Source organism: Lipotes vexillifer, unplaced genomic scaffold (genome assembly GCF_000442215.2).
Source record: "Lipotes vexillifer unplaced genomic scaffold, Lipotes_vexillifer_v1.1 scaffold376, whole genome shotgun sequence".
In the NCBI taxonomy this organism is placed as follows: Eukaryota; Metazoa; Chordata; class Mammalia; order Artiodactyla; family Lipotidae; genus Lipotes; species Lipotes vexillifer.
The window spans coordinates 475,856-488,464 of NW_006785037.1; the positions used below are offsets into that span (position 1 = coordinate 475,856).

At 42.9% G+C, this 12,609-nt stretch overlaps 1 protein-coding gene across 1 annotated transcript in view; it reads left to right on the plus strand.

Annotated features, from left to right (window-relative positions):
* Positions 1-6,694: 6,694 nt before the first annotated feature.
* The window catches only part of ERICH5 (glutamate rich 5), a 9,955-nt gene continuing 4,040 nt past the window's right edge, over positions 6,695-12,609 (plus strand). Inside the window, exon 1 of the mRNA XM_007457170.1 lies at positions 6,695-6,749. Coding sequence (XP_007457232.1) covers positions 6,695-6,749 — 55 coding nt within the window. The remainder of the gene's footprint in view (positions 6,750-12,609) is intronic.

The window sequence follows — 12,609 nt, forward strand, 5'->3', positions numbered from 1 at the left end:
AAGAGATGTGGGGGGGAGGGGACGAGGACAGAGGTAGAGACTGGCCTCTGGTGTAAATAATTATCCAGTGCTACTCAAAGTGCAGAACAGAGCCTGGTACGAGGTAGTCACACATAGATTTTTACTGAATGCCCTGAGATGTGTGAGGAAAGAGGCTTTTCTTTTCCAAAGGACGACTAGACAGATTGAATTTGGAATTTCTTGTGTTCATGGAAGCATGTTCTACATATTAGGACAATTTTTGTTCCTTTCAGTGCCTTGAGGAGCTGATGAATCTGAACACAGAGATTCTGTTGACTTTATAGACATTAAGGGACCCAAAGGTTTCCAGGTCTTTGGCATCCGAACCTTCCTCCCTGTGCTACCAGCCCCCTGCTTCTAGGTGTGATTACTGTTCCACTCTTTCCTGATATTCCGTTTCTGGCAGGATTCTTCCTGAGATTTTATAGCTTAAGCACCAATGTGGACAGAGTAAACAGATGGTAATTATTGACAAATTCTTTGCTAGGTTAATGTGTACATTTCCACTGACAGCTGTAATCATGTGTTTGTTCTTATCGGAACTCTCACTAGCTGCTTGGAGTCCACACTGCCTAGGTAATAGGAAGAGGGTTGAATTTCACAGTTATGTGAATTGATCTTTGTACTGTAGAAATACCTTCAGTCATCAACCAATATTTTCACACAGTGACATTTCAGTCCTAAATAGACAAACACTTTTCCTTTGTAATTGAAGAACAAACATCATTAACATTAAAATGAGTTTTATAGGCTTTTCTGGCATACACATATTATATAAATGGGATCACTTTCATTCAAGTGCTAGAAGTCTCTGGACTGAGTCTCGTATGTCTTTGTGTCACCTCTAGAGCTTGGCACAGAGAATGCTCAGTAAGTCTTTGTGGTGGGCCTGATTATTACATACAGCTAATTATAATGGAATATAAGAACTATGTGCATGGTTCAAAAAATTGAAAACATTTGAAAAATGCGTAGAGTGAAAAGTATACCTCCCACCCTAGCCCCACCATCTGCTTAGTTCCAATCACAGCCATGGGTAAATACTTTTATTAGGTTTTCTTATTTTTGTATATTGTTCCAAAGTTTCTTTATATACTGCAAATATTATTTCCCTCTCCCATCTTTATTCATAAAATATAGTGTATTATACCCATTATTCTTTGCCTTGTTCTTTCAGCTAAAAATATGGAGCTCTTTCTATAATCTCTCTATAATATAGAGTACTTCTTTCTCCTTTTTTACCCTCGTTTAAGAATCTGTTGTGTAATTTATTTACCCAGACCACCAATAAGGGGCATTTGATTTGTTTCCAGTCTTTTCCATTGCAAACAAGACTGCAGTGAATTCCTTTACACATACATCATTTTGAAAGTATACAAGCATAACTGTAAGACCATTTCCCAGAAGTGGTCAAAGGGTATGCACATTTATAATTTTGAGAGCTAACTGCCTAAATGCTTTCCATAAGGGTTGTACCAGATTACACTCTCATCAACAATATAATACATCTTTTTCTAAAATTGAAGGCTTTTGACATTAGTGCAACCTCATCAAAACATGAACATGGAGCAGAAATCAGGAGACAAGGTAGGAGCACCCAGTTGGTTTCAGATACTTTAGCTCATAATCTCATGTAATCCCCATAAGAGCCTTAGTTTCACCAAGTACAGCTAGAAAACTGCAGCTTAGGGAGGATAAGTAACTTGCCAAGGTCTCAGAGCTAGTAAGTGATGGACCTGGGGCTTAAGCCCAATGTGTGTGCCTCCGAAGCTCTTGTTCTTTTCACAAACTCCAGTTCCATCTGGGTCCTGTCCTGATTCTGCTAGAACTCGTCATGTGGCTGTCCACGAAGGAGAAATGCAATCCATATCTCTTGAGGGGGTGGTTGGGTAAATGGATGGACTGATGGAGCTGGGGATTCAGGGGGATGAGAGTACTACTGAGAAAAGCAGAGGGAGAGTAGGCATCAGGACCCATGGAATAACAAAGACTGGAAGGTAACATTGGCCGAGATGGACTTGAAAAGACAGGGTTGGGTTGTGAAGAGACTCTCCTAGTCATGCAGGAAAAGATCAACACAGCAAAACAAAGCTTTATTGTGTTCTATGAAATCATTCTTCTGTAAGATTGCCACACATTCCAGCTCACATGTACACTTTCACTCTTTTCCTGTTGTGTTAATGTTTTACAATATCAAGTTTAAAATTAAAAACTAATACTTGTGAGGGTTCCTGAAAGGCTCACCAAAACTGATTAAAAAACCCATCAAACTTGGCCAGGCTTCGAATCCTGGTGTATATAAGTGTAGGTAGTACAGGTAATGATTTTGTTTTTTTAAAGCGAAATATCAGAATATAGCTCTCCAAGTGAGTGTTAATGTCAGGGTAGTATCACGATGGCCTCAGAAGCTTCCTTACTGTCCCGGAGCTGTTGCTGTTGTTCACATTCCTTAAACCCTTCCTTGGGAATTGCCATCAGGTGCTAGAGTTCATTCTTTTGTGTGTATTCAAGGGTGTCAGAGCTTCATCCCTTTAAGGATGAAGATTGCGGGGGGGACCCCAAAAATCCAAACCACAAAGCCTCACATTGTTTTTAACAGCTAAAACGCCACGGCATTACGCTTTATGAAGGTGGGTGAAATAAGCCAGGTGGTGCTAGCATGCTCAGAAACAAGGGTGGTCATTGGAGATGGAGAAAAGAAAGGGCAGCCCGTGTCATGGGGTCAAGTTCAGCTGACACCATTTTCTTCTCCGTGGAAGGGCCCAAGGGGCTGTAGCGTCCCCAGGACTACTGGACTGGGCTCTGGTGACATGGTGACTGTGTGGCCGTAGCCCCACATCCAAGAGAGGTGACCGTCTTTTCTCGGACGACACAATCAACAGTCCTTGGGCCTCTCCTCCAGCCTGGCTTTTCTAATAAGACGAAAGCCCCCGAGGCCTGATAACATGCTCTTTATTCATACCAAACACTTCTCGACTTTCAAATCTGTATGGCTTTACTTGCTTTGAGATGAGCAGATTTATATCAGGCCCATTCAGATAAGTGACAGGTCCAAATGAACATTAAGTAGGAGAGGCAAGATGTAAAAAGATACAAGAAGGATCATGACATCTCTGCCCTATCTATATATTTTCCAGGTCACCGAAAGTCACATTTCATTTATATACAATTTACTCTATGGCCATGACAGTATAATTCAAAGTGGACATCAAAATAGCACCAATTAACATCGTGTAAGACAGATAAGTATAAAATGAACTTGACTTCGTAGGCTAAAGATTGAAATGACTCTTGGTCAAGAGGCTGCTCAACAAGCCTTCTCTATGACCTGAGCCCCCAGCCTCGGCCTGCTCCTTTGTGGCTGTTCCAGTTCCTCTCCCCCAGGTCCCCCCGTGCCAGGCCCCTGGGGGTCAGTGATAGACCTGCTTCCTCTTCACTAAAAGAAAGGCCCGTGCGATCTGCTTTCTTCCCCTACAGTCATAAGGATGTACCATCAAATCAAGTATTTTTTTTTCCTATCAATTAATTGTCTGCTCCTTTCACCAGGACACTCATTCGGGGACAATACTTTTTCAAGCCTGTAATGTGTTTGTCTTTATACTCAGTGAAAAGGCCCTTTCTGCTTTCTCCAACAAGCAGCTTTTCTTCAAAACCTAGCCCTAAAGGGTCCCTGCAGGATGAGAACATTCCGCCCTTTGCAGACTGCCCTGCTTCATCTGTCTTCTCAGCCTTGCCCAGTTAATGCTGCTCTAGTCTATTTTTGGTGACAGAAATACATTTGTCCCTGTGTTGTATGTATCAGAGCTTCCCAGCCTGTGAGCATGGGATCCAGTGTGCCAGCCTTCCTCCCAGCCTCTAGGGAGGCAGGGTCAGGATGGTCTGAGCCCTCTGGGTACAGCTTTCTCCATGTGCCCCGTGTGCTGCACAAATACCATATTCTATGTGTGCTGTGACATTAAAGAGACGGGAAGCCCTGGGCTAGGCCTTCCAACTGCTCTATCGCTTTCACTAGTAGTTTCTCTTACTGAGAGAGAACATTTGCCTTCAGCCATCCCAGTGAGGACCTCTGTTGAAATGTCCTCCCCAAACCGCCCTCCTTGCTTCTTTCTCACTGTCATTTGTAATGATAAGGAACTTTTCCCCCCTCCTTATTCTTATCCTTTTCCATTTTCCTAAGACTGATAGGAACCGCATAGTTTCCTTTGGCTAATTTCCTTTTCCTTTGTTTGCCCTGGAGTAGCCTCTACAGACTAGATGTTTTTTTGTTTTTCTTTAATTTATTTTTATTTTTGCTTGCATTGGGTCTTCGTTGCTGCGTTCAGCTTTCTCTAGTTGCGGTGTGTGGGGGCTACTCTTCGTTGTGGTGCGCGGGTTTCTCATTGTGGTGGCTTCTCTTGTGGAGCACGGGCTCTAGGCGCACCGGCTTCAGTAGTTGTGGCACATGGGCTCAGTAGTTGTGGCTCGCGGGCTCTAGAGCGCCGGCTCAGTAGTTGTGGTGCACGGGCTCAGTTGCTCTGAGACATGTGGGATCTTCCCGGAGCAGGGCTCGAACCTGTGTCCCCTGCATTGGCAGGCGGATTCTTAACCACTGCGCCACCAGGGAAGTCCTCTGCGGACTAGATGGTTGTGAGAGGGTATAATCACCTGTACACCTTGAATTAGTGTGTGTGTGTTTGTGTGTGTGTGAGAGAGAGAGAGAGAAAGAGGTGGGGGGCACACGTGAGAGCAAGAATTTCAACATACTAAGAGACAGTATAGAGTTCCAATTTAAAATGTGGGTCTGGAGTTGACTGTCTGGGTCTAAATCCTGGTTCAGGATCATTTATTAGTTGTGTGACTTGGAGCCACTCAACCTCTATATGCCTCAGTGATGTCATCTGTAAAATAGGATTAACAGTAGTTCCTACTTCATAGAGTTGTTCTGAGGAATAAATGAGTTAATACTATAGTGTACCTGGAATGGAACCTAAATATTGCCTACACCAGGGATTGGCAAACTGGCCTGCTGGCCAAACCAGCCCACCACTGTTTTTGTAAATAAAGTTTTATTGTAACACAGACATGCCCATTCACTTACACATCGTCTAAGGCTGCTTTCTCACTACGATGACAGATGACAGAGTTGAGTAGTTGCAATAATGACCCTATGCCTGGCAAAGCTGAAAATATTTACCATCTGTCAGTCCCTTTACAGAAAAAAATTTGCTGACCCCTGGCTTAGAATATTGTCTAGTAAGTCCTCAATAAAAATGATCAATTAATATCAATTTTAGTAAATCTCAATTTTTATTGCTTTTCCAAGATCAAGTTTTGTTTTTTCCCTCAAGATCAAGGTCTAGATCTGAATCTGTTGATTTTCTGACCTTTTTTTCTTTTTAGTAAATGTGTTAAAGGAAAGTGACAAAAATACTGTCAGTAATAGCACAAGTGGTACAAAAATATTCAAAAAATCACAAAAGTGGTTATGTGAATGGCCCAAGTTTTATGAACATTTTTCTAAGGCTTCTAGAGCTTATTTTGCTAGGTTACTTGCTCTTGTACTTTTGCTACTATAATTTTTTAAAAATAGACTTGATTTTAGAATTGTTTTAGATTTACAGAAAAATTATGAAGATAGTACAGAAAGTTCTCATATAGTCCACATCCACTTTCCCCTATTATTAACATCTTACATTAGTGGGGTACATTTGTCACAAGAAATTAACCAAGCTTGATACATTATTATGAACCAAAGTCCATACTTTATTTATTTTAAAATTTACTTAATTTATTAATTTGTTTATTTTTTGGCTGCGTTGGGTCTTCCTTGCTGTGCGTGGGCTTTCTCTAGTTGTGGTGAGCAGGCTTCTCATTGCAGTGGCTTCTCTTGTTGTGGCGCATGGGCTTAGTTGCTCTGCAGGATGTGGGATCTTTCCGGACCAGGGCTCGAACCCATGTCCCTGCATTAGCAGGCGGATTCTTAACCACTGCGCCACCAGGGAAGTTCCCCCCTCACTTCCCTTAATGTGATCTGTACTAACCATGGCAGCAAAGTCATCTGAATTGCATGTGGATCCCTAACCTGAGAGAGCAGTAGCAGTGGTCAGCTGAAAGACCTGGGCTCACAATCCTACTTGGTCTGCCGGCTGCTTTTTCTGGGGGCTCTCAGGGTACACTAACCACCCAGACTTGAGGTCCAAATGTCTGGTGTGACTCTGACGGCGCTGTTGCAAAATTTAAGTATTCCATCCCAGCCACAGACTTGCTAAATGCTAATGGGAATACTCCCTTCTTGAGCACAGACACCTGCTCTTGGCCACAGGCACCTTTGTACTCTGCACCGTGATGGAGTGAGGCGCAGACACAGTGGCTGAGCGGGGAGAACAGCCACCAATATGAGCATCGGTGGAGCCGCTTGCTCACAGCCCTTAGAGAGCGAGGCACAGCAAGTATTAACCTTCATTTCAGATGAGAAATTAGAAGACCTCTTTGTCTCTTAGCCAAGGTGGAGGCTTAGCAAACCCAGCCAGTTCTGGGACATGAGGAAGCTTGAGAAAAATCTTGCTCCCCAGTATGGAGCTCACTTAGATCAGCTCTGGCCCTTGCTTCTTTGCTGAAGCAATATACTCACCTCATCTCTTGTGTTGCCATGGCATGCTAGCATGAGGACAGAGACCATATCCGGTGTTTAAAGATGGGCAGCAATGCCTGCGGAGAACATGGGACACCCACACCCATCAATTCTGTGTGTTTGTCATTCACTTTAGTCTCTCCTAACTAATCCCATCATGCCTTTCCCTGATAAACCCAGAGTGCTGCCATAGATAAGCTAACTATCTGGGGATCTTATTAAAAATACTGATTTTGGTCCAGTGGATCTGGGTGTGGGCCTGTGAGTCAGCACTAAAACAAAACCCAAAAACCGGGGCTTCCCTGGTGGCGCAGTGGTTGAGAGTCCGCCTGCCGATGCAGGGGGTGCGGGTTCGTGCCCCGGTCTGGGAGGATCCTATGTGCTGCGGAGTGGCTGGGCTGGTGAGCCATGGCCGCTAAGCTCCGCAACGGGAGAGGCCACGGCAGTGAGAGGCCCGCGTACCGAAAAAAACAAAAAACAAAAAACAAAACCCAAAAACCTCCCGGGTAATACTGATGGTGCAGGTTCTGGAACCACAATTTGCTTTAAAGCACCTAGATCTTCAAAGTAGGATCACACTTCCTCTGGCTCACATCTGAGCTCTGCTACTCCGAACTGTGCACCCTTCCCGGATAAATGTTCTTAATCTTTCTGTGCCGTATTTCCTCAACTATATAATGGAGATAATAATGGACTTACCTTGTGGAGTTGTTGGGAAGATTGAATGAGATAATCCCTATAAAGCTCTAGGCACAGTGCCTCAATAAATGTTAGCCACTCTTGTTCCTAGTGAAGCATCATGGGAGAGGCCTGTTTAGGTTGGTGAAGTGTCACAATTTATACATAGCAGAGACATAATCTTCACTTTCTCTCTCTTTTTCCTTGTTCACTGACGAGTCTTTGATTTTGTAGACTGGATTTCTGTTCAAATGTTGGATTTCCATGTGCCAATAATGACCATCGATCAATGAAACTTGCCTTTTCTGGTACAAATACTGTGGATAATTTTTAAAATGTTTTATGCAATCACTGTAAAATACCTTTTTTGAAATAAGAGTTTTTCTTATGGGAGTCTAGAAGAAACCAAAGAAAATGAAACTAGAAAATCATATCTGAAGGCGGTGACTATTTGTCATGTTTGATGACTGGCTCTGTAGCTCTTCAATGTCAGCCTCTTCCCTAGGCAGAAGCCCCCCATCTCCATGTGTACTTATCAAGTATTCCAGAAGTATCTTTCCAACTACATGTTCTTGTTACTCTGTAGTTAAATTTCAAAATTAGATTTACCTTCAAACTTTATCACATTTACCTTGTGATATCAAAACTAATTTTAGGGACTTCCCTGGTGGCGCAGTGGTTGGGAATCCGCCTGCCAATGCAGGGGACACGGGTTCGATCCTTGGTCCGGGAAGATCCCACGTGCCGCAGAGCAACTAAGCCCATATGGCACAACTACTGAGCCTGAGCTCTAGAGCCTGCGAGTCACAACTACTGAGCTTGCGTGCCACAGTTACTGAATCCTCTGCGCGCCTAGAGCCCGTGCTCCACGACAAGGGAAGCCACCGCAATGGGAAGCCCGTGCGGCTCAGCAAAGAGTAACCCATTACCTAGAAATGGTGGCAGCAAGGGAAAATCCCAGGATGCCCTTTCTCATTGATTCTCTAGAAAACTCAGCAGACAATCTAGTGAGGTCTTTGGGATGGCTGATATGCCCTAGCCATGGATTAGGAAATATTGACCTCAAGTTTTTCTCCTTGCTGGGTAGAAACTTTTCATTTTTGATTAGGGTAATGAACTGAGTAGAAAAGCTTCCACCATAATGTGAATTTCAGGTATGTTAGTTCTGGTTCTAATCCCTTCTGTAATGTTGCCTAGTATTTAATTTCTTCGTGTGCCTATCACAATGGTGCTTGCAACAAGGGTTCTGTTAGTTCAGCTGTCACAACAAATTTGTGCAGGGATCAATTTACAACAGAATCAAGAGAGATAATGAGCACCGAAGGATTAGGCCCAGAGCAGTGTATGATTTGATAAAATGTAGCGTTCAGAAAACAGTCACATCCTTAAACAACTTCGGGTGTGGAAACAATGCATCTGTCCACAATATTTATTACATAATAATACAGATTACGCATAAAATGTCTCCTGTTTTTGAACAAAAGATCTCACTGCTTTTCAAGTTAGAGTGCTAGAAGAAATGGTGTAGAACCTTCTTCCACCTCAAGGAGTTATTCTGGGGATTCACAAAACCACGTGGACACAGTGTGGAGACCCTTGGGTAAGAGGCTGTGCGTAGGTACCAAGCTGTGCTTAATAAGGGAAGTGGCTATTATTTGAAAATCCTTGCAGACAGTAAAGTCTAGGATGGCGAGGACCAGATCTCCCTTGTTAACTGCTGTAACCCTTGTGCTTAGCCCGGAGCGGGCATATAGTAGGCACTTGATCAATACTTGATGAATAAATGAAATTAAAGCCAACAAACAGGATGAAACATATTTGTTTATATAAAAGCTAACAGTCAAGTCCAGTCAAAGTTGACTTAATGCCAGTCAAGTCCGGTCAAATCATGGCTGACATGAATACTCTCTACCAACAGGTCATGATTTAAAATTTACCATTAGTAACAACAGAATTTTATAGGTCAACAGTGACAACTTTCCAGTGTTTAGGGGACTGTTCATCCAAGCTCTTTAATGTTGCAGTTCATTCTTTCTGTTGCTAAATTAGCTATAATTTATTGACAGGGCTACTCCTAACCCACAGAGGACCTTTATGAAATCAGAAAAAGCCGCCCTTCCCACCCCTGCTGCGTGCAACCTTGCTGGTGCACACAGGCTGGAGTTCATCTCTCCCTGGCCCCTTCAGCGGGACACACCCCATGCATTGAGAAACCTGCAGAGCTGTTGGCTGCGTCCCTGTTTACTGAGTACCTTCTCATGTCACATACCATGTTGAGTAATCACACACATGTCACCTCAGAATTATCAATGATCCTAACAAGCCTGAAAGGCAAAGATAATATCCCCATTTGATAGATAAGGAAACCGAGGTCCAGAGAGTTTCGTAACTTGTCTGGATTGCACAGTTAAGTAAATGATGGGACGAGGGGTCACACTGAACATCAGAACAGTCTGGAATGCCCTGCTCCAGCTGAAGAGGAAGGAGCCCAGATGGATCCCCAAATTGTACTTCCCTCAGCAGCTGGGGATAAAAACATTCCGAAGCATAAGAAAGGAAGTTTTGTGGTCACTGTAGTCTTTAGTATTGTGTCCTCTGAGAGAGGGTTTGAAACAACCATTTGTTTTCCAACCCTTTTCATGTATGGACTCTGATCTTTCTTTTTTTCTGAATAGGCTCAGAGAAAGGTACCAGTATTAGGATGAATGGAATTACCTTCCCTTTCTGTGTGTCCACCACGGTCTCTTCCTTGCTAGGGCTGGCAGGTGAAGTGTAACGCTTTCCATGGCTAGCTTGCTTGGCGTTCAGGGGGTGCCAGTCGCTGTGCTGGTGCTTTCCAGGTATTAACTCGTGTAATCCTCACAACAGCTCGACCGCTCCTCTTCCCACTCTACAGGTGATGAAACTGAGGCACAAAGAGGCTTAACAAGGCTAGTAAGTGCAAGAATGAAGATTCCAACCTAGTACATTGGAGGTGTCATTTTCAAGATCATAAGATCTCAGTCCTCCCTTTTAGAGCAGATTACTCTCTTCTATCACATAGGAAAAAGAACTACTGAGTGATTAGTGAGGAGTTATTAACTCCAAAATACATTTATTTCAAAATTCAGAGTGCAGTTAATCAACATGAATTACAAAATGAGTGTGTCACTACACTTTTCGCATTTTCTCTAATTTTTGGTGATCATTTTAAAGATGTTTTAGCTTTTGGGGCTACCTCAGAAAAATGTTAGAGACAGTGACTTCTTTTGTAATATTTCCCAGCTTGGTTGACTATTTTCAGGTTGCAGTATAAGAATATTATATGTTGAGGACATTTCCCTACTTCACGTATGCCAGTAAGATTAGAAAAAGTATATAAGAATGAAAATCGATACTGTGATCATGGGCATCAATGTTCTATTTATGACAAAAATTGATAGATCCTTTGGAAACTTAAGACACCATTTGTGTATAAATAAATTTTCACAAAGCTTTTGGTTTTAGGGGAAAAAAACTTGACTTAGCCTGATAGCATAATATATTTTTCAAAATATAAAATTGAGTGGCTATGATTTGGGTGTGTCAACACATTTTTTCCTTCAAGCTTTCTGCTCTAGAAGAATGATGACAATAGAATGCACCCACAGCTGGCACAGCTGGATGAAAATCATTCGTCTCATTTAACTGACAGTACTGATCACTGTAATAACTATTTTACCAGAAAATATAATTGGGCAGACATCTGTGATTAGCATAATAATACATTTCCTTGTCAATTCCCTAACACAGCCATCACCTAAACATCCTTTGTGTGGTATCTAAATGAATTATCTTGTCATAATGAATTTCTTTATAGACCTGAGAAATTGCTTCTGTTAAGTTGCCTTCTGTGCTATTAATTTGAAGGCTTCGTGCATAATGAGGCTGGAGGGGGAGGCGAAGGCTAGCCCTCCTCCCAGCTCTGGACCCCAGGCCCACAGCCTGTGTCCTGTGTCTCAAAATCCTCTCTGAACTCTGCTTCTCCAGCTTCGGGCTCTAATTCCTTTCCACTGGGGAATTCAAACACAGTCGCAGAGGTAGGGTGGGAGACTATTTGATGTGAATAAATGTATTAAAAAGAGAAACAATTGGCAGTGAAATGAAGTAATGAGAATACATAAACTAAGGACGTGAAGATCTGTGACAGTTACTAACTCGGGAAAAACAAACTAAAACTTATTTACACAAGTAATAGTTTACTACACGGCTCAGTTCTTCGTGGCAGACGTATTCATTATGTGTACATATAACTGAGTATCGATATAACCCAAATTACAACATGATTACTATTGTATTTTATTTTTTTAAAGATTTATTTATTCATGTATTTGGCTGCATCGGGCCTTAGTTGTGGCACGTGGGATCTTTGTTGCGGCATGCGGGATAGTCCATTGCAGCGCGCGGGCTCCAGAGTGCACAGGCTAAGTTGCCCCATGTGGGATCTTAGTCCCCCAGCAGGGATCGAACCCGCGTCCCCTGCATTGGAAGGCGGATTTTTAACCACTGGACCACCTAGGAAGTCTCATGATTACTATCTTAAATCATTACTAATATGCAATTACTGAATTGAAAGGAAATGTGAATGTGTAATGGGAGAGGGTAAAGGATGATGGAGGTGCAGAAAAAAAGAGCTCAGTCTTTATTTTCCATAGTGGGAGTTAGTTGAAATGCCCAAACTAAAAAATAACGAAGTAGCAATTCACTTAGAGATATAGGGAAAAAAAGTATCCCTCCCAGACAGCTAAATCTGACCCTAGAGAAGGGGAAAAGAGAGAGGAGACCTGAGTCTTAGTTGTATATCTTAACTTACATTAAATAAGCAGGTAACTCTTTAAACGGTATGCATATATAGCTGGGGTCAGGGGTAACTTAGGGAAAAAAAGAACAAGAAAAGATGAAAAATTATCTTTGGGGGATAAAAAGGTAGAAGAGGAAATATATCACCTAGAGGCCCATTTTAACATGCTGGTTTATTTTCTTCCAGTATCTCCCCCTCTGTTTGCTTTTCCTGTCTTTCTCCTTTCCAATGATCAACATTGCTATAATCATACTATATATAAAATTGGGGCTTCCCTGGTGGCGCAGTGGTTGAGAGTCCGCCTGCCGATGCAGGGGGCGTGGGTTCGTGCCCCGGTCCGGGAGGATCCCGCGTGCCGCGGAGCGGCTGGGCCCGTGAGCCGTAGCCGCTGAGCCTGTGCGTCCGGAGCCTGTGCTCCGCAGCGGGAGAGGCCACAACGGTGAGAGGCCCGCGTACCGCAAAAAAAAAAAAAAAAAAAAAA